Source organism: Astyanax mexicanus, chromosome 11 (genome assembly GCF_023375975.1).
Source record: "Astyanax mexicanus isolate ESR-SI-001 chromosome 11, AstMex3_surface, whole genome shotgun sequence".
NCBI lineage: Eukaryota > Metazoa > Chordata > Actinopteri > Characiformes > Acestrorhamphidae > Astyanax > Astyanax mexicanus.
The window spans coordinates 31,656,472-31,678,468 of record NC_064418.1 but is presented as its reverse complement, the minus strand read 5'-3'; the positions used below and the strand labels follow the sequence as shown (position 1 = coordinate 31,678,468).

At 39.3% G+C, this 21,997-nt stretch overlaps 1 protein-coding gene across 2 annotated transcripts in view; it reads left to right on the top strand.

Annotated features, from left to right (window-relative positions):
- Positions 1-21,711, top strand: part of atf2 (activating transcription factor 2) — a 30,013-nt gene extending 8,302 nt beyond the window's left edge. For both annotated transcript variants that reach the window (XM_022680334.2, XM_022680335.2), the window contains exons 9-12: positions 2,884-3,051; positions 3,271-3,477; positions 10,617-10,722; positions 19,552-21,711. In XM_022680334.2, the coding sequence (XP_022536055.1) occupies positions 2,884-3,051; positions 3,271-3,477; positions 10,617-10,722; positions 19,552-19,784 (714 nt within the window). In that variant the 3' untranslated portion in view covers positions 19,785-21,711. The remainder of the gene's footprint in view (positions 1-2,883; positions 3,052-3,270; positions 3,478-10,616; positions 10,723-19,551) is intronic.
- Positions 21,712-21,997: the final 286 nt, after the last annotated feature.

The following is a 21,997-nucleotide window of genomic DNA, read 5'->3' as shown; positions in this document are numbered from 1 at the left end:
ACTCACCCGAATGGACATATCAGCTCAGACACATGTGCAGACAAGGGCTTGAACCAATAACACTCACCTTTCCACTGCCATAGACACACACACACACACACACACTCCAAGCACCCCACCCACATAGTGCCCGCACAACGCAGTTCAGCACAACTCTCCAGAAAACACCTAATGAGCTCACATCAGGGAAACATCACTCTGCCCCTCCTCTTCTGCATCCATCCCTCCATCCCTTTCTCCTGCTCTTCTCCTCCTGTCCTCCCCAGGCACACAGACATGGCACTTTACAAGGACTGATGATGCTGCAAAGACCACAATAATGATAATTAACTTGCTGAATTTAGAAGATTATGCTGTTAATTAGTTGCAAAATAAAGATAAGTAATATAGTAGCAGATGGTTGGATAACACCCCAGAGATGGAGGGTTATTGCACTGATGAGGTTTCTGTGGCAGATATGAAATATGAATCTGTTTCTCTCTCTCTTTCTCTCTCTCTCTCTTGCGCTCTCTCTCTCTCTTTCTCTCTCCCCCTTTCCATGAATCGTTCTAGGAGAATAATGTTTCTCAGGCAGGGAGGGGAGTTCTGGAAGGTTGTTATACTATAAACTAATTTGCTAGATAGATTGGTCTGGCAAAGGTAGCTGTTAAAAGAATGTTCTCCTCTTGTTTTTCCATGTAAATGAGTCTCTCTTCTCTCTCTTCGCCCTCAGTTGCCTTGTTCACCTGCTGTGGGTGCATTTGTTACCTGACACCTTTGACTTTTCTCTTTTTTTGGGCCTCATTGTTGCTTACCTTCTCTTGTCCTTTTACAGGGTGATGCTTTGGATTCTGTGATATATTTATATAGATATAGATAGCGTGCGCTGGCAGCGAATGGCCATAAGAAGACAGGCGCGCCTCAGTATGTCTTTGCGGCGTGTGTGCGTGCCAGGTGTCACTCCAGCGCGTGAATGTTGACATTATTGTTAGGCAGCTGTGGGGAATGTGTGACAGGCTCAGTGGGAGGCAGAGTTAGGAAAGGGGTGCTTAGCGCTAAGGTCGCTATGCTGCGTGCGCTGCGGCTTGCCCGGGAGAGAGAGATTTCCCTGACAGGAGAGAATCACAGCCGTCTCGGGGGAATAGGAAATTAGCTACGACAGCCATTACTCCTCTGGAACAGGACGCCGGGAAGCATCTGTTTTTAGTGGTGATGAATATGTTGTTTTAATCCTTGCCTCCCGCTTTCTCTGGAAGTTAATTATTCTAATCTCCTGTACCTGCCTCTCTCTAATGCAGTTTAGCCCTCTGACTTATGAGAGAGGCCGTTAGAGCAGCGGTTTTGTTACAAGGGAAAGAATGCTTTATAGACAGCAGAAAGACAAACAGTGTCGTGCAGTAGCGTGATTTGTAGTGTTCAATGTAAGAGCAGATGACTGAACCCAATCTAGATGCTTGCTGCTTAATTAGAGAACCGTCGGGAGTAATATATGCACAGCAGGTGAACTGTAAGTTCGTGCAGTACTGACAGTTTACCTTACTGACAATGGGAGGAAGCTTTGCAGAGACCAGTGTAATTGCAAACTTCATGCTGATCTAACCCTCTAACAGAAAAGTTTTGTTTTAGTAGGTTCCTATGAAATACAGTTAACTTTTCCCAAATTCTGTTTTTTGTTCTGGTTTCTGTTTTTAATGTGATTATTTAATTTCTTGTATTTCATGATTCGAATAACTGCTTCATTTGTATTAGAGACTTTAATTTTGATACAGTCTGTTGGTTCGTTTGTATTAGTGAATTTTATTTTGACACAGCCTGCCTTTGGGCACTCATAGCTTGGTCCTCACAAACCCTAATGGTTTTATCTACAAACTTTGTTCACATGACAGATCTGCTCAGTTTGTATGTTTTTACTGCAGTTCTGCATAATGTTGGAAGTATAACTATTTCACTCTGTTTATTGGTTAACTTTAGCAATTAACCTATGGTTGACATATGCCCTAAACCATCCATTACAGCGCTAACTGTGATGTATGTGAACAAACACGGAAACCTGTGGGTATGAGTAGTAAGCATAGCTGCTAAAAGAACTGATTTTTTAAAATAATGTACAGAGTTGTGTGTTTTTTTTTCTCTCCAGAATTTGTGCATATTCGTTTTCTCTTAGTTCTGCGATGTCTATGTTTTCCACATTGTGGTAATAGCAAGGCCCTACATTTGGTTAAACTAGTTGATCATTAAACTGAAATGTTAGTAATAATAATAAATACGTCGGATTGAAGTTCCTCATGGTGTAGGGGTGTGCCATATTGTATCGTACGCAATAATATCGCCAACATTTTTTAATATCATGAACGATATTATACCCTGAAATATTAGCCACTCCTAATTCAGTTCCATCAGGGTACTACTTTTTTGCTGTTTTTAGTAAAAGAAAAATTTACACTGTTCTTGTTTCCCATTATATATCTACTAGAGACAGATTATATATGTCTGGTATCATTCATTTTACTTAAATCCTGAATATATGGAGATAAATGGAGTGCATTATTAGTATCATGACATTCTGGATTATTGACTTCTGTTACAAATCTGCTAGAACGCTTGTTTTTTTTTAATATCTCAGTTAGGGGTGTGTCATATCATATAGTATGTAGTAATATATGTAATTTAAACTGTTGCAGTAGTGTATTCTTGAAATATCTTTTTTTTTTCAATTCAGTGTTTTGTCATATTGCAAAAATACCGTATCGTTATTGCAAAAATACCATCAAATATTGTGATATTATTTTAGAGCCATATCGCCCACCCCTGTCTATAATACTGTACAAAAAAGTCACAATTGATATTTTTTTCCTGTTCAAAGTCTAAGCTGTTGTCTTCTTCTTGTCGTTAAACTACCTGTAGAAACTGAAGGCAGCTCTCAGTCAGCAGCTCCCTCAGTTGACGAACGGAGATGCTGGAGACGTCCAGAGCAGAGCTGCCACCCAGACCCCGTCCCCTGCCCCACCTGCAGCAGAGGAGACGCGCCCACAATCACTACAACAGCCAGCCACGTCGACTACAGAAACACCGGTGCGTGATATAGTACATTCTTTTTAATCTTTTTCAGTTTGCAGTGTACTTTCTACCAAAACTGGTTTTACTAAAGATAAAAACTTTCACACCCAAATCTCCATCATTCAACTGTACTAATAATATTGTAATTCCAGTGCCGCATTGCTCATGTACATAGCAATAATGTTCATCTTCTGATGTGCACTAGCATGTGTGTGTGTTTGTCTGGGTTTACAGGCATCTCCAGCCCCACCTGCTCAGCACACACCCAGTACAGGTGGGCGGCGGCGGCGGTCAACCAATGAAGACCCTGATGAGAAGAGACGGAAGTTTCTGGAGAGGAACAGAGCAGCTGCCTCACGCTGCAGACAGAAGAGGAAAGTGTGGGTGCAGAGTCTGGAGAAAAAAGCTGAAGACCTCAGCTCTGTGAACGGACAGCTACAGGTACATATACACACCTGAAACACACATTAAAACTATAATGAAGTCCAGAAGAGTGAAGTCTGAGAGTCTAAATGCTTGGAGTCGGCACTTTGATTGTGTTGGCTTCATGTTATTTCACCATAATTGGCTTGAGAAACATTTGATGAAGGCATGTGCAATGCAGCGAAGAGTTTGAGTTTGAGCAGCATGAGTTTGTTTAATTACCAGGCTTTATGTCACGCCATCGCTGCTCACAAGTCACCATAGCACTATCTCTGCTTTAAAAAAAACTGTTGATTTAATGTGTCTGCATCTACCCTTCTCCATTTTTACTTTTACCTCATGCTATGTAAAGGCATTCACTAGGGTTACAGTAGAGCTAGTTAATTAAAAAAATATTAAAATATTCAATCTCTGTCAATTATGATTTGCTCTTTTAAATTCTGAAACAATCAACTTTAGCAATTTGTACCGAAGAAAAATGCAGTATCCACCACTAGGATACAATAAACAAAGATTAGAACAGTACAACAACCAAAAAAAAGAAACAACATTTCATAAAGCTGTTTTGAAAAGTAGTAAAAAAAAAAAAAAAAAAAAAAAGCATTGAATTTTTGATTTTCTCAACACATTTCTTTACATTTTTAGAGCCTGGTCAAACTCAAGCATCATTTTATGGAATGGTAGTTAGTAAACGTCAGCTCGTCCTATCACGCTAACTTAAATTACTTGGTTTAACCTACAAACTATTATCATATCCGTGTGATCTGCCGAAACTTGGAGAGTGCAGTATCTCTGTGCAAGGTCACAGGTCGCTACAGTTCTGAATTCATTAGTCTGGTGTTTTTTTATTGTATCTGACTTAAACTCTATGTGTAGAATGTATAAAACTAGCATGTGGAGGAAAGAGATTAAAGAAATGAAACCCCTCTTGAGAGTTCATCCCTTGCCCCTGCTTTGTGAGTATCATTACTTAGTAGAGCTAGCAAACACTACTAACCACACAAAACAGAAAACAATTCAGACCACATTTAACCACCACCTAAGTACAGCATCAACAGTTGAAGATAGATTAAAGATATTGGGATTGCATCCAATGTGATTAATGTGTGTTTTTAACACCAGATAAACCCACTTTGTGGTCCCAGTGCAGTTCTGTACTGGAATTCAAACACTCTCATCTAGCTACAGCATTTTAAGTGTGGTTTATTCCAAAAAGTAAGTAAAAGTACATTTTTAAAAGACAGTGCAAAACATTACAGAAGCCTTACATGATGATGAATTACAAAGTGCATCTAACTCCACCCTCACTCAGTATTGGTGATTGGCCAAATAAGCTATAAGACAATCTGTCATCAATATCAGCCCAAAAACTCTGATCAGTCCATCTCTGCTGTTGTGCTCTTGTCTTTTTAAGGTTGCAAAATCGACTACACATGCTATAGAGTTTTGCTGATTTTAAATGTAGACTAATCAGATTGTTTTGTATCCTTTAACAGTTTCACTGCCTCTATTTAACACAGTTTATTGGGTCTAATCCTTGAATATATGAATCCAACTGGTCGCTTTTTTCCAAATAAATCTACAGTATAGCAGGGCTGCAACTAATGATTATTTTGGTTGTCGACTAATCTGCTGATTAATTTTTCGATAAGTCGATTAGTCAAAGATTATTTCTGCCATGTCCTCCATCTCTAAAAATGATAGAAACAGCTGAACATGAGATTTAAAAGGCATTTAAATGTCTGGATGTTGTTTAAATGTGTAATGTACTGGTATTTAGTGAGTAAATGTGTTTGGGCCCTTTTTGGAGACGCACACTAAGTTGAGTGTAAACTGTGTGAGTGAGCCATATACTAGGGGTGTGACGAGACACTAATCTCACGAGACGAGACACGATATTGGGTTCACGAGACGAGACGAGATTTAAAAATAAAATTTTAAAGAAAATGTCAAAAATGAAAAATTAATAAAACTAGAGTTTTATTTGACGAAATCATATAACGCACAATTAACAGACTGGTTTCTCTAACACATTGATTTTATAGGAAATAGTAATAAAAATAAGATTAAAAAATAAAAATAAAACTTTTCTAGGTCTTATATAGAGCAAACAATAAGTGCAAACCACAACCAGTCATATTAAGACTATGGTTTGTGTTTTTTTTTCTCCTAAATCTCTTGTAATTTAACTATTCATAACCACAACCAATCATATTAAGACTATGCTTGAAGTGCAAACAGAGACAGAACATGTTTTTAAGTACAGTACAGAGCTAAGGGATTAGTACACCTGCCTGTGAAACAGTCACGTGTAGGATTTTCTTACAGTATTTACATATGGTTTGTGTCTTCTTGGTCACTCTGTTACCGTTTATTGTTTCCACTGGAGCCAAAATGCAGCCAGATATACAACTTAAAAGTAGCAGAAGCATCTTCTATGCCAGGAGTAAGTTATTTAATTAGAATTCAGTGTGGTCCAGTTCTCGTTTTTCCGCCCGTTTTCGGGATCCCCATCTCCTTATAAAGGCGTTTTTTCACGACCGCGACCCTGACAACACGGAGCGGTGTGTTTGTTTATTTATTTATTTTTTCCTTACCGCGTCTGCACAGATCTGATTGACTGAAGAGAGCGTTTGGTGATCTTCCACTACACGTGATTGGTCTGTGATTTACTGCGCCCGCAAGCGTGTATACAAGTAAATCCTTCTCAGTAGGTTTGGGTCCGCATTGGACAACGTTTGGATCCGGACCCGGACCACGGTCCGCCCATTAGTGACCTCTGTTCTATACAAATGCCCGAATTTTGCTCTTCTGCTGAGAGCTGCTCTCTGCTCACTATTATTTATATTAATTTTTTAGTGAAAAGTAGCTCACTCCTCAGCTACCCGCTGTATCGCTACTGGGTTGCCAGATCCCTCTTAAAAAGTCCACACTAAACTATTTTTTTTTTCCCGCGAGACAGGTTTAAGCTTGACGAGAAATATCGTCACGTTTAATCTCGCGAGATATCGTGCCACGATATCTCGTCACACCCCTACCATATACCCATCTCCCATTGTACTTCTGAACCCAGCACTTTGTGTAATGCAGTACTATTACATAATATATAATGATTAGTCAACAATAAAATTTGTAGTAAACAAATTTAAATAACTGACATTGACAATTATAACTGATCATGACTAATCATTGCAGCCTTACAGTACAGTAAATATGTCTGAAAATACTCTCGTGTAGTTTGGATTAGATCAGATAAGCTATATTCAAAGCTTAGTTTCCTAAGAAAACAACTATTTCTGAAAATTTAAAAAGAAAATTCAAAAGCTAAAAACTATTGTTTTGGCTTTTGATAAAAAGTAAAATGTATGGACAGAACTCAGAATTATCAACAAAGATGTAGAGCTTTTTTGTTCAAATATATAATACATTTGTTATTCATTTATTTCCAGTATTTTGTGTATTTCAGTGATTCCTTGCATCTAGTTAATATTTCTTTTTGTGGATTTGAGTGAAGGCAGTTCCCTGACATAGTGATGAAATCATTAATGGTGATTAAGAAGTGTTTGGTTATGACAACTATGGTGTATGTGTGATTGTGTGTGTGTGTGTGCCTGTGTAGGCCTCCTGCATTGATACATCCCTGTCAATAAAGATATTTCCTCCAGATGTCATCGGCACACAAGCGTGTCGTCTCTTCTGTCTGAGCGTTTAAGCGCTGGCCCTGGAACTCTCCCAGGGAAACCCGTCTCTTTGAACCGCCATTTTGCGGCAGGCAATTAGGATCCGCTACTGACAAGTTCGAAACAGTTCACGTAACTATTGTCTCTGCTGATAGGGACAAGCTAGGCTATGAGGCGACGCGTTCCAGACAATTTAATGAGATGTGCCGCTGTTTATTTGCGTGCTGTCTGTCCTGTTTGTCCGTTTATGGGAGGGGGGCTCCAGGAGAGGAAGAGGAGGAGGAGGAGGTGGGGGAGGACTGATTAATTTGTGATGGAGAGACAGGCGGGGGGTGCTGATGAGATTGTTGTAACACTGCTTAGGGTTAAATGAACGAAGGAATGAACGCAGGCAGATGAAGGTGGGGGAGGGCGAGAGAGACAGAAAGGCAGATAGAGAGATATGGAAGGAGAGAGGAATGTTCAGGCATTGACTGCTAATTGTGTCAAATGGAAACAAACCCTGTTCTAAAGCCCAGGGCAGAGCGGTTGTGTGCGTTTTTATATGCAGGGGCGTTAATCAGTGCCATCAGGGTGTTGTAATAGTTCCTCTCGGTCCCGTTGGTTCTGTTGATCAGCACACAGAGCTCTAATGATGTGCGATTACTTTAACATCGTCCTTAACGGGCTCTTTAACGAGGTGTCAGGGCCAGTCGGCCCGTATGCTCCACGATTCCAGCCTGTAGAACAACTCGTGCTCTGAAGCCGCCTCTAACGCTGGCTCTGTGACAACATAAAACATTATCTCAGCAGAACAAATGGAGCATTGAGCATTTTATTCGTTACGCATGTCTGGGCGATTTATAAAGTGCCGCCATCTTCATACTAATGGGTGTAACTTATCTGAACATCTCAAAGTTAAACGTAGACCAGGGAACATGAGCGCAGTTTCAAGCCTGGTTCCACAGCTCAATTGTTGCTTTGTACAAACTGGATGTTTCTCTGTGGAATTCCTTCACTTTCCTCTGATAACCGCACACTTCCTGTCAGAGTCCTGTGCGCCTCATATTTAGTCAGTGCTTATCTGCCTGATGCCAAGCTGAGCTCCAGCCCACCCATATGCATCGTGTAATTGGACTGTATGAAGGGTTACGAGGATCCATCACTGTTTTATGGGCAGCACCGCGTACGAGCGGAGGGATGGATGGTGTGGAAAAAGGGAGAGGTGAAACGAACATGCAACAGTGCGAGTTTGAGAGCCGGAGCACTGGTCGTAATGGGACGTGGCAATGCGCATGGTGAGGAGATCCACGGCTCCACCAGCTGTGTTTAAATCTGTTCCTCTACAGCCTCGACGTGCCAGCACCGCCAAGCCCTAACAGATGGAATCAAATAAATTGGCTGCTTTTTAGATGAATAGATTAAAGCACCAGCCATGTTTTAGAGGAGAGAAGAAAACGCTTAAATCTGCCATGTAGTGTCCTTCCCTCTCTCTCCCTCTAGCGTTCCTCTAAATCCCCTTAAAGTCACCTTCACTGTTAAACGGGCCCATCTTTAACACGCGCACAATAGCGTCCCACGGGAGCAGTAAGAGGAGAGTAAATCTTGGCAGAATGGGGTGTGGACTTTTGCTGACGGTGGGAATAACTCTCCTTCTCTCATTCTGCCTCCATTTTCTCTTCCTCTCGTCTCCTCTAATGTTACGGAATGGGATACTTAGCTAGCAGAATTATTGTTTCTTATAATAAGGATTAGCAGCATTGAATACTGAACCGGTATCTTGTTTGTGCTTCCGGTTAGTTTTGATTGCCTTTTTGGGCATATTTTAATCATACACCATGTTTTTGTAAATGATGGAAATGGAAAAAAATGGAAAAAGGCCAAAAAAAAGTCCCCAATAATGTTTCAAAAAATATATAATATTATTATGTTAGGGCACTGTGAAAATGTTAAATGTTGTGGTTGTGGAATTAGTAGGTTCTGGTGTGGCTAGAGCCAAAATGTGGAAAAATAGTGATAGAATTTTTTTTGTTGTTGTTAATGAATTATTATTTATGAATTTCAGTGATTGATTCTTAATACCCTTTCATTCTTTTTTTAATTGCTTAACTGTATGTTTGAATGAACTGAACTGTTAATACACTGATGCCCAGAGTTTTGCCCACCATCCTGTACTCTTTATATCTTAATACCTTGTATAGAGGACTGCTGATTTCCTTATCAGTTGTCACGGTGTAGAATCAACAGGCCTACGGATTGTCTGATCATTATCTACAGCTTTATAAAGGTTGTTTTCAATATTCTGACTTGCTAAACCAAAAGCTGTTTTGAGTAATGTCTCTGTAGTGACTCTCCCCTAACTTTCCTGCACGTTTGTGCTTCCAGATATGTAAAATACGTCACTGGCCCAAACATTTTACCTCACTTGTTTCACTTGTTTTAGACACCTGATATAATCAGGGTGTTTGGACAATAGTTATTTCAGATTTTTTTCTGATGAAATTTTGTAAAACATAAATACAAACCTGTTTTTTGTTGTAAAAACCTGTCCTGTTTTTTGTAGTTGCTCTCACATGTTTTTAAACACTTTAAAGGAACATTTATGTATCCTGATGGCAGGAGGAGAGCCATCAACATAGAAGCATCAGAGAAGGCATCTAGATGGCTCTGGTTAAAAAGGGGGAACAGGTGGGGGCCGTAGGGAGCCACTTGGACACAGGCCAGGGCTTGATCAACCCTGGTCGGTTTACCTGTCAAGAGGGTGTCTGTTGAAAGACCCGAAACACCCAGTGAAGCCAGGATACAACACTGATGATGTGTCCAAGTTAGAAGCATCAGATGTAGATGTATGTAGAAGTAAAAGTAGTGAAACAATATTTTTATAGTAAAATAACATTTATGCCTTAAAATAACAGCTACTACATAATTTTTATTTCCCGCTGGTTTGTAATAAGGCGAATTGCATCTTTGTCATTGCCATTTCTAGCCTGCATTGTCTGCTGCTACCTGTAACTTTGGTAGAGCTGCTGCATAACCATATTTATATGTATTTGTGTAAAATTCTGTAATTTTGAGCTGTTTCAGTTCTCAAGTTTATTTTACTTAAGATGCCAGTACTGGATCTCTCAGCTTGTCCAGAAAGGCACATATATGACTCTGATTGTGTTTATGACTATGGTGTAAAAGTGAATTAGACTTACTTCAAGAGCAAAAAACATCAATTCTCACACAATGCTGCTGTGCAGTAGTTCTTGTGTAAGCATTGGGATACATTGGCCAGCATTGTAAATGTAACTTAATAAGTATAGATGTGTTGTGTTTGTCTGGGCAGTGTGCCACTTGGAGGGCAACAGTGTTACCCACAACACTGTACAAATCATATTTACACATTATATATTCTCTTAACATGAAGGGATACAGTTTCTTTCAGGCATGAAAGTGGTCTTGAATTTAACATTCCTCTCTCCTCTCTCCTCTCTCTGTTCATCTCTTTCTCAGAGTGAGGTGACTCTTTTACGAAATGAAGTGGCCCAACTGAAGCAGCTTCTACTGGCTCATAAGGACTGTCCAGTGACGCTCATGCAGAAGAAATCTGGCTACAACTGTGAGTATTGATTCTTTTGTGAACAGCCCAGACACATTCTAGAAAACATTCCCGTCTGTCAGAGGTGGCCCTGTTGGCTTAGAACAGACTAAGCACCTCCTCATTAGAATGTGCGAATGCATGCAAATACGCATGCTTGAATGGTTTGATTTCACTTTCACATGTTCACACTTCATTTGCTACAAGTGAAGCCAACAAACAAACAGTAGGATGTCTGTGTTTTTTATGTATTATGGAGTGTGTGTGTGTGTATGTGTGTCTGTGTTTGTGTGAGAAAATTAACATTCAGAGAAAACCTTGTTGCATTTCACAGGTTCCTCTGCTGTTTTGTCAACTGTTGTTTTAAAACTGCCGACATATAAAGCTTAATGACTAATTAAAGCTCTCTTTACTGGAAGAAAATAGACACAGTTTATTAGCTGCTTAGGTGATAGGCCATGTTATTAGAGTCTCCTACCACCTACAGTACATTGCAAAAGTACATTGTGACAATTAGAAAATTAGAAAAAGCTCCTTATTTGAAAAGTAAGTTTGCACAATCAAATACTGTACTTATACATAAGTGGTTTTCCATCAGTGTGTTTATTCTGACATTTCTAAAGCTTTCCTCAATACAGTCTAGTCTGACTAGATTAAAACCTGGTTTGGTAAAGTCATGCATAATTATGTTAATTAAGCATTAACTTGTGAGCTTGTGCATTTAAGATTCTTAGATCAGCTGCTTGCTTTATAATGAACAATTATTTTGTACGTATATTTAGTTGCATCTGTTCTAATGCACAGGGCTGTATGTACATCAGTTCTACCGCCAACATGGTATATCTGATGTAATGGTCAGGGAGTTTAAGGTACAAGGTTGTCATACCTAGTGAATTGGGTTTTGGTTACTTATTTTTCTTGTGTCTCAGAGGTATACAATGAAGCACACACTGAACTTTTTCTGATTTAAGGAAAAAATAGTGCAGCTAATGCCCTATCTGGACGGGGTTGAATTACAGGCTGAATTACTTACGGTTTTTCACTGAACAACCCCCTCAGACTCACATCTCTGAGTTTTGTCCCCTTACGCTTAATAAAATATCTATTTGTCCACTGCCACACACTAATTACACAATTTCCCGTATTTGATTAAAATAAAAAATATATATATTGTTGAGGATACAGGGCACTGACCGCTCTGTGTCTCTTAACCAATCGTGGAGCCGGTTCAAGGAGAAAGTCCCGCCTTTCAGGAGAAACAGCCAATCAGCTTGCAAGGAGGGTCAGTGTGGGGAAGCCCCGCCCTCCTCGCTGTGAGTTCAGGGAGCTAGTTGGAGCTGCTGATGTTAAAACATACATGCAGCGATTTTTCTAAAAGAAAGGTAACGGTAGTCTAATCTTGGAAACTGTGATGAGATTTTTCTGATAGCTGCTTAAAAATACTCCGAAATAAAACACACAGATTAAACCTTTTAAAATAAAAAAAATTACAGCTTGTGACTCAGTTTAACTAGAAATGTGGAGAGGACCGACATTAACTGAACTGATCAGGGGTGGAGTGATCAAAAGGAAGAAGTATTAATTAAAAATTATTGTGTAGGCCCCTTAGGACTATTTTTTACTGATGGAATATATCTGGTCCATGTCCTTTTAGTAAAAGCTCATAATACCATTTTTAGGTCACCAACAGTCATTTTGCAGAATTTGTGCACTCTTTGTTCAATTTTAAATCCATTAAATAAATAAAAAATATATCATATAAAAGAGTGCATTTATTACAAAAAAGACATGAAATCTTAAATAAAAAAAAGATATAGAAAAGGGTTTTTAATTTGGCTGTATTAAAAGAATGACATATGTAGGAATGTCCACAACATGTTCAGATTCTGATAATCTAATTGTAGTGTGTAAGTGGTTCACATGTGGTTATTTTAGATTTTTTGTAAACCTGTTTTAAAATGTAAGAGATACTGAACCTTCGTTGGGCTGGTGGGACGGCTTTAAGCGGACAGAGGAAAATATCCCTTATTTTTAAATCTAAAACTTGACAGGTATGCTCTAGTGACTTTTAGAACGCTTAGACACCGCCATTGTGCTCCATGTGCAAAACCTGATATTATGTGACAGTGCAATGTTGTGACCAAGAAACCCAAAAAACTCACTGGTCCTCCTTTTTTTTTTAATTGCAGTCCGGATGCAAGGGTTTTATCACTGAGTAGAAATATGAAATATTGTTCACAGACGGAAAACTAATCTCGTCCGGATAGGGTTTAAGCCAAATGCCAAAAACCGTAGAGAAGCTTGAAGTTAATGAGGATCTTTATTTATCACATTTCAGTAACGGAATATCCAACAGTGATATTGCTAAGGGCCAAATTACTGATATCCCAATACATTGTATCATTTTGTTTGGTGTTACATTGTTGATATGTTGCTGCGCCATTACTCTATGTGGTGGTGCCAATCAAATGAATAGGCTAAACCTATTAAAAACAAATATTGGTTGTCAAATTCTGTGAAACTGTGTAAAACATAATTGCTGGCATTTGCTTATTTATGAGTATTTTATCACGTTTAATAACACAGATGTTGTGAAGTATCATGTAACGCATCAGGTATTGTGATATCCTCTTTATCGTGGGCAACATATTGTGGTAATATTGTGTCCTGAGATGTCCTGTGATTCCCACCTCTAGTTATCACATCACAGTTTTTGTCCATATCGTATACTCCTAATTTGAATGTAAAAAATATGAAGATAATGACTTCACTGAGGATGCTGCATGCACAAATTCTGTAGTAGTGTATTTAAATTGAGATCATCTGTCTTTAGCACAGAATCAAACAGATACAATTTAGCTACCCATAGCTTCACACCAGTGTTTTTTTTTTCTTTCTTTCTTTTCCCTCCACACTGCTGTCTTTTTTAAAGGGGGCCTGTAATTGTGCCAGTCTGAGAAGGAAGGGCATCTGTGATTCCGGCACATATTTGGCCGTTATGCTTTAATGACATCTTATGAAATGAGCAAATCTGTAGCTCGTCTGCCATATGCAGCCACTTCATATCAATTTGCTGTTGTCAGTGCAATGAAGGAGCGGTTCTGTGAGGCTGTGCTAGCAGCAGCTCCTCAGGCTCCCTGCAAGTGCTAAAACTTAATGGCTGCTATTTCTGACCGCCATTGTGTAAGCACTTTCTGCAAAGCACTTTACTACAATGCTTTTCAACTCTTTCAGAATAACTTACGAACTCTTGGTTGCATTGTTTGTGTGTATGTACATATGTGTGTGTTTGTGTGTGTGTATGAGTAGAAGTGAGAGCAATTGAGGATCAGCACCCCTCCGTAACTCAGGGAATAGAAATAGAAAGTAGGTGAGGTAGAGAAAGAGAGAGAGATGCATAGAGGCGTGTGTGTGTGTGTGTGTGTGTGTGTGTGTGTGTGTGTGTGTGTGTGTGTGTGTGTGTGTGTGTGGCTTGCTCCGAAGCCCAACGCTGACTTGTATTGACAATGATTGCCTCCAAAATGAGTCTATTATAGCAGCTAGCCTGTCAGTGCCACAGAGTCCTGCAGCAGGCGCGCTACCTTGCAGCCGCGCTGTTCATTATGCGACGCCATTGTTAAAGCTGCACCACTGACATGCCTCATGCATATTATTGGAGTGATGGGTGCTGGGTGCGATTGGGTTGTCACGGAGCGGACTCATTTGTGGGTGTCTAGTTGGTGTATTTGGGAAAATGGGGGGCTGTGGTAATGGATGAGGCCATTCTTCACTCCTGTTTGTGGCGCCTCTGTTAGAGAGCGGCGTGAGGGGTCATATATTAGCAGCCTGCTGAAATAAGACGGGGAGAAAAGCATCACTCTGTCTTTTCATTTTAGTAAACAACTAGATGAGATTTTGCAACATTTATTGCTGGCATCTAAACAGCAGATGGTCATTTCTTCTGTCAGAAAGTTCTCTAATATGTTGAAAGACTGCAGCCTGTATTCAGCCTGTATTTATTCTGTTCAATATATATGTCATGTGACTCCCTATGAAAACCTTTGTGATTTTTAGCATATGTAAACATATGGATGTGATTTTGGGGGTTGAAACTGCTAGGATTGGCTGACCTGGCCGTGTTGTCAATTGTTTAAAATGTTCTTTAGAACTAGTAAGTTATTTTCTGGATGATTTCTAGTAGTTCTGATTTCTTTTTCAATCCCTTCCCACACTTAAGTGCTTCTTTCTGAAGGTATCAGAGAGCTCTTCAAATCAGTTTCTTTCATTTAAACTTACATGTCGGAAGTTCTGAATTTTAATTAGGATATTTCAGCTTGAACACCCGCACTAGTTCCTGCTCTGGAAGTTAGCAGAGCCTTACTAAGTCTGAGTTCACAATCCAAAATAGCTGCATGGCACATTAACAGTACCGAAAGTAGTAATATACATTATTAAATAGAAAAAAATTAAGTAGAAACAGTACAGTCCTACTTCTGTTAGAGGACACAATTTATTTGGTGTTTAAATGTTCAAAATACTGCATAATGCATTGTTATCAACTGGTTTCACTAAAAGAGCTAATCTGGAACAATGCATCATATAAAGTAGGACACATTTTAGTAAGATTTGCTATAAGACACAGACTGAACTGGGATTTGAGCTCTACCATTTGGCCATGCTGTGGAATCCAAGAATCCCTGAACCCCGTCCCTCAAAATCATATTTTTTCTGTATTATTTCTTAAATTATACCATATCATTGTTGTTAAAATGAAGATGTAATATACACATGTTTAAATGTAAAGACAAAGATTAATATAGGGTCTTAATATTTTTACATACCTAAATAGGCATATGCAACCTCTGTATTATGTATGTTTATTGATATTTATACACTTTAATACAGCCTCTGTATTAAGTCTACTGATTTATATAGTGAATATAAAGAGGTTCAACAAGTAGGCTGAGTGATCTCTCTTTGTAAGGTGGGGCCACTGTTCAATTCCGGGCCCCTGAGGTACACCGGCCCTTGCGCTTCTCTGTCTGTTGGCACTTTTAATCACCCGCCCAAGGCACCGCAATGGCAGGCGGGGGGAAATTACCCAACCTGCCCTGCAAACACGGCAGGCCATGCCTTCGCTTGGCAGTGTGCGCAGCCCATCTGCTCGCGGCGGTTAGAAGATCAGAAACGAATAAGAGAGCGGGAGAGGAGGGCGGCCTCGGGAGCCAGCAGTGCTGCGTATGATAATATATCTCGCCCTGTGCTCTCCTGCTTAATGCCATTAGGAGTAATTATGCGAGCCTGAATATGGAGCAAAAAAGAAGAACAGAAATGCTTGTCTGATTTACGCGGAGTTCGACCTTATTCGCCGGGAGCGTGTGCGAGTATTTACAGCCTCCTGGTGTACACACGCACTAAATCATCTGATCAGAACCCCATCAATAGACAGTCCCACTCTGACACCACGCGACAGGCCTTTTAAGCTCGCAGCCTTTTTACGACACGTCTCCGAAGCCGGAATCAGAAGTGCACACGCGAGATAACAGAGCCCCATGTTAATTACCAAGTGCCATTTCAGCGGACTCTTGCATCATTAGCTGTATTAATTATCATAGTAGTCTGCATTTCTTTACGAGTCAGAAACAGAGAAGGTTTTTTTTTTTTTCCCTCTCCTCCCTCATCAGGAGCCAATTAATTCATTGCAATTGTGGAGCAGCTGGTGGCATTTGGACTGCGAGTCTCTGCCTCTCTCCAGTGTGAGCATCATTAAAATCAGGTGCTGTAATCATCTGTCGCTGCAGTAGTTGGCAAGGTAGCAAGAAACAAATGAGAACGCTGGGAGGGGTGCGAGGGCCCAGCCACACGCCACTGCCTGTAATACACCCTTATGATGTTGGTTTAAAATGACATTGTAACTTTAATTAAAGGTTACAAAGCAAGTGTTGGGAATAATAAAATTCAAAGCATGGATCAGCCTCGAAACTGGCTTTAGTAGCAATTATGCCTGGAATAGAGCACACTGAGAAGGAGCGTGGTTGTTTTATGTGTGATGTGTTCACGGGGTCAGAGCTGTGGCATGCTGCTGTTATTTGCTGAAATGGCACTATGACCCTCTCTCTAGGTCTCTGCATGCAAGAAGGGACTGCACTTAAGTGCATGTTGTATGATTTAGTGAGTGTGACCTGACGGATGACGAGAGCTTATAAGGCTTATCTTCATTTTAAGTACACTTAAAGTACATTTAGTAACACTTTATTTGAAGGGTACCTACATAGGGGCTTCATAGCACATTCATAAGTATTGAATAATGCATATATGAAGCAGTCCATGAATATTTATTAATATATTATGCCACTACCCACAGCACAAGGTCCCTATTTTACATCCTGTTCAAGATGTGTTGCAATGTTTATTGCTTATTGCTATCTTACACCTTGCCAGTAGTCTATTTTAATGCCTTGCGTCTGCATCATTTAAATACCAACGGCGCTTGTGAATATATCTATGCCAGTGGCCATGGTAGTCTGGAAGTGAGGTGTGTTGAGGTAAATTTCTGGGTATTGCTATCTTGGCAGCAGAAAGCACAGGTGCGCCACTCACTGAATGGAACCTAAGCAGATGTCAACAGTCAGATGTTCATTGCTATCATGCACATACACCCCTGCTTGTTAAGCACACATGGACATGCAGCAGTGCACAAACTCATAGCGTGTTTTCAAACTTTTACATCAACAATAAACAGAATGAATGAGTGTGAACAAGCAGGTCAGTTTCCTCTGCTGAGAAGCGTTGGACACTTCCAGGTAGCTACGCATCCGAAGGACACAGCTTACTGACTCTTAAAGGGAATGGCAAGTGATGCCCTGATTTGGTTTATTTCACGGTACACTCAAAACACACCCATGATTGATCAAGAGAATTAGTACATGCCTTTTACACGTGTTGCGAACAGCACAAGGTGTACTTTTCCTGTTGTTACGATAGCAAAGACGCACTGACATGCCCTGTCATGTTAGCATAGTCCAGTTCACTTACTCCTTTTTTTGTTTGTTTTTTTCGACCGTCAGCCATGAGCACCTCAACATGCTCTGAAGAGGACACTAAGCCTGTGCTTTTGTAAATGTGCAACCTCATCATTTAACATTATCAGAGACCCTTCTGTCCTTTCCTTCCAAGGACGACATGGCTAACTCTGTCCCTGGGGACCCCATGGACACACCAACTGAGTCCTTGGAACACAGCTGTAGGAAGCTGCTTCACACTGTCAAGCACTGTTTTTACAAAATTCCTCAGTGTTCCAAGTATCTGAGACTACAAATGTTTATGTCTAAGGCTAGCTTTCCATACAAACTTTTCACAAAACAAAAGCTATTCACAGTGAAGAAATTTTGGCTGAAAATTAAGTGAAGTAAGTTATGTTTCCATTTACTAAATTTTATGCGAAAAAGAGAGACCAGCCCAATGAGGACTGAAATTTCCATGCCGCCCTGACGACATTCATCCTACATTTGGAAGCACAAACTTACCAGACAGTTTTATGAGAGCAGTGGGGAGCTATTCTTCAGACAAGCTCTGGAAAGCAGCCTTTAAAAAGTTGTGTGTCATGATCACACAGGTCGTATTTCAGGGACTAGCGCCTATGTCGACTGATGAGAGAATAGTCACTAGTATATGGTAGTGTTGAAACAGGTTTGGAACAACAGTTTTTCTTAGTATGTGTGCTATACATCAAACAACAAGTATGAAACAAATTAGACAGTACATCGTATTATTGAATGTCCCAGAGGTGTTTATGGCGAAGTGTCACTGTTTATTCTTAAAACCCTTTACATTTTCTCACAATTTGGCTTTGGCCATATTCTGAGTTTCCACCAAATTCTGGCATACATTTTTTTCCCCATTTCAAAATGAGCAGAAACATGGTGAATAAAAACCCCTCTTACAGTTTATTTAATTACATCCATCTCTTGCCCCTGTCCTTTTTTGTGTTGCTTTAATAGGATTTAAAACTTTTACAGGTTTCTTGGACTCCAGTAGGCCTGCGTTCACAGAGGGTTAGAAGCAGCAGTATTTCTTTAGTAGTATTTCTTAGTAATTACTTTACAATTACATAAAACAATCCTCAAATGCTATATGCCATGAATGCACCTTTTTCCCACCAGGGAAGAGTGCCATAACAGCAGTGTTTAAAACAGAAATTGCATTGTGAAAAACCATTCAGGTGTGGTTTGAGGCCACAACATAGCACTGATTTAACACCACACATATCAAATACTGCATTAAACATTTAGAAAATACAGGCATAATCCCTCTAACTGTACACATAACATTAATTTTAATAAAAGAATATTGTTTATACTTAGTAAGGGATAATAAAAGATGCCAATACTTTTCATGTCTAATGTCTGCGGACATCACCTACTTCTACATCTTAGATGCTTAGCCTGTTCTTTATTACAGCTTCCTTCAGTTATTGTTTGTTTGAGGTATTTTTTGCATTCAGATTTGCCTTTAGTTAAAGCGAAAAGCATGCTCAGTTAAGGTCAAGTAATTGACAGAGTCCTGACTTTAAAGAATATTCAATTTCAGATAAAAAAAGCTATATAATAAATAAACGTGGACACAAACCAGAGTCTTACAGAGATTCTATGTCAATCATTTGTTAAAATTGTTTAAAATAGTTGATTAATGCTTATATCACCCATCTCTATTTCTCTGTAAGTGTTCCATTACTCATTCATTCAGCTATCTACTTCATTTTTATTCTGTTTGAAATGGCCTGATGTTATTGCGCAGCAGTTTGGGTGACACTTGGCTTTTAAAGGTCTATATAAATAAATGTGAGTTGACTGTGTTGTGTCTGCGTTTCAGTGCTCGATAAGGAGGACAGCTGTGAGGAGATGTCAGTCCCTGGCAGCCCCCACAATGAGGCTATCCAGCACAGTTCCGTCAGCACATCCAACGGCGTGAGCTCCTCCACTACATCCGCAACTGCTAATGCACCCGGCCCAGCCACCGGACCAAATACAGACCAGAGCACAGAGGAGGAGGAGTCGAACGGAGCCGAGGCCCCAGGCACTCAGACCCAGCCCTCTGGAAGCTGATCGGGCTTTAGGGGTCACGTTTATTCCTGGCAGCCATGTTTATGTGAGGAGGCGAAGTTTCCCTCACTTGTCTTTTTCAAGTCTGGAAAATATTTATTTATTTATTTATTTAATTTTCATTTCTCAACATTTTTTTTTTTTAACTAAAGAAGCAAAAGGGGGATCGTACTTAACCAAATGTTGGGAAGTTGTTGGGATTGTCTAATTCTCTCTGGCACTCTTGTTTATTTCTATGTTTATTATATTGCTGTTTTATGCAGATGTGCATCATGATGAGTGAAGTAGTGAACGAATCAGTGAGTTTTATATGAGTCTTAAACGCCAAAGTGTATCATGGCTCATGGTAGTGTAGACCTGATCTTCACAAGCACTGTTGTAGGCCTACAGACAGAAGGGGAGTCACTTTTATTTGTTTGCCTTTTCCATTTTGCACATGAGGAGAGATGGGAGGGTTTTTGTATTTCGTTTTTTTGGAATTTTTAACTGTTGACATGATCAGTCCTGGCAGCTTCTAGGAGTAGATTTGAATGCTTTGCTACAAATCTTCAGTGATTGAGCGCAGTTTGATCTGATCGTAGCCTTTCTTTTCTTTTTTTTTTTGTGTAATTTATAAGCGAGTCGTTGGCCACTGCCACGAGGTGTGGTGTGTGTTTGAATGTTTATCTTCCGCCTGTAAAAATAAGTCTTAAGGATGACTTTGGCTAGAGCCGTGTGTCTTTTATGAACAATGCTTTGATCAACATTCCATGAGTAGTTTGTTGCAAAGGCAGTAACTTTAGGAATATAGGACATCTTTCACCATACAGACATCTCATTGATGTTGACTTAACTATGTGCCATTATTTTTTATTTATTAGTTGTGTTAGTGAGGAAATTTTGCAGACGGCTGTGTGAAGTACATTCTCAAAGTTCTCAGATCATGGAGGCTTTTGTGTACATAATTTCTTTGAGTAAGAGGCGTAATGCATTTTTTTATGAGTATTTCTGCCACTTTTTGACAGCTTGACTGATTCTAAATCTGTGGTGTTCTACTCTTTGAGACACTTTTGAAGAAAATAAGAGCATAGCTGTTTTTTTTATTTGCCTCAGTTGGCTTTCAAATTACAAAATTTTCGGAAGCATTGTAAATGCCATTATCGATGATAGCATTGTATGTGATCTGCAGAAATATGTGCATTATTTGTGTTAGGGCCTTCATTCATTACAAAAAAGAAAAATAGTGCTCCAAAAAGAAACAAAAAACATAAATAGGGCTTTATATACATTTAAATAAGTTTATTCTTACCCCAACCTCTGGAGTAGTCTCAATCCCCTTAAAATAATAAAATAAAAATAACAACAGCAAAAAAATAATAATAATTAAAAACTAGTTTTTGTTGATATTAGAACCAGCAGTGCTTTCCAAAAATGCAAAGACTTAGTCCGTAAGCTGTACTATATTTAATTTAAAATTATTTGCTATTTGCAATTAAGCTTAGTGACAGTTACAGAATAAGTAACTCCTAGAATTATCAGTTTAAATCAATTTGCCTTCTCTCTTAAAATGTATTGGCTTACTACTGTGTAGTTTATTGCTGCATTATTTTTTGCTTTTCTAAGGATCATCTATTTAAGAATCATTTAGTTTAACAGGTAAATTTGTACGGTCTTTGTTATGTATGTGCTTTACTTGCATGATTGATTGATTCTCTGAGAGAATTAGATCGATGTTTAAATCATGTCTCAGTTGAATTATTGCAGTTGAACATGTTACACTTTGATTCTCAGCCAGGAGGCAGCGAGTTTATGTTTCTCGGGCCCCACTGCGGAAAACGGATGTGATTATTATTGTGTTGGCAGTAAACTTGTAACTTGGTGAAAGTTATGTATAAAGTATCATAAATTAATAAAATGTTGTAATAAATCTTTTAATATCTCTTTAAATCTACTTCATGGCTGTGGTGCTTTTTTATGCCTTGTTATTGGATGTTTTTCATCATTTGTCTGCAGCTTTTTTGTGGGGTTTCCATCCAAAAGGCTTCATCTGGTAGATTCTGCCATCTTGTGGTGAAAAAGGAAAAAATAAATGTTTTCATGACCCTCTCTATTTAACAACAGCTACTGCTTTCTCCTATAAAAAACACATTAGGAAGAAGAGTATAAGGAAATTAACACACATATTTAAACCTTATGGTAGGTGAGAAAAGCCTTTACTGACACATTTAATATAATTA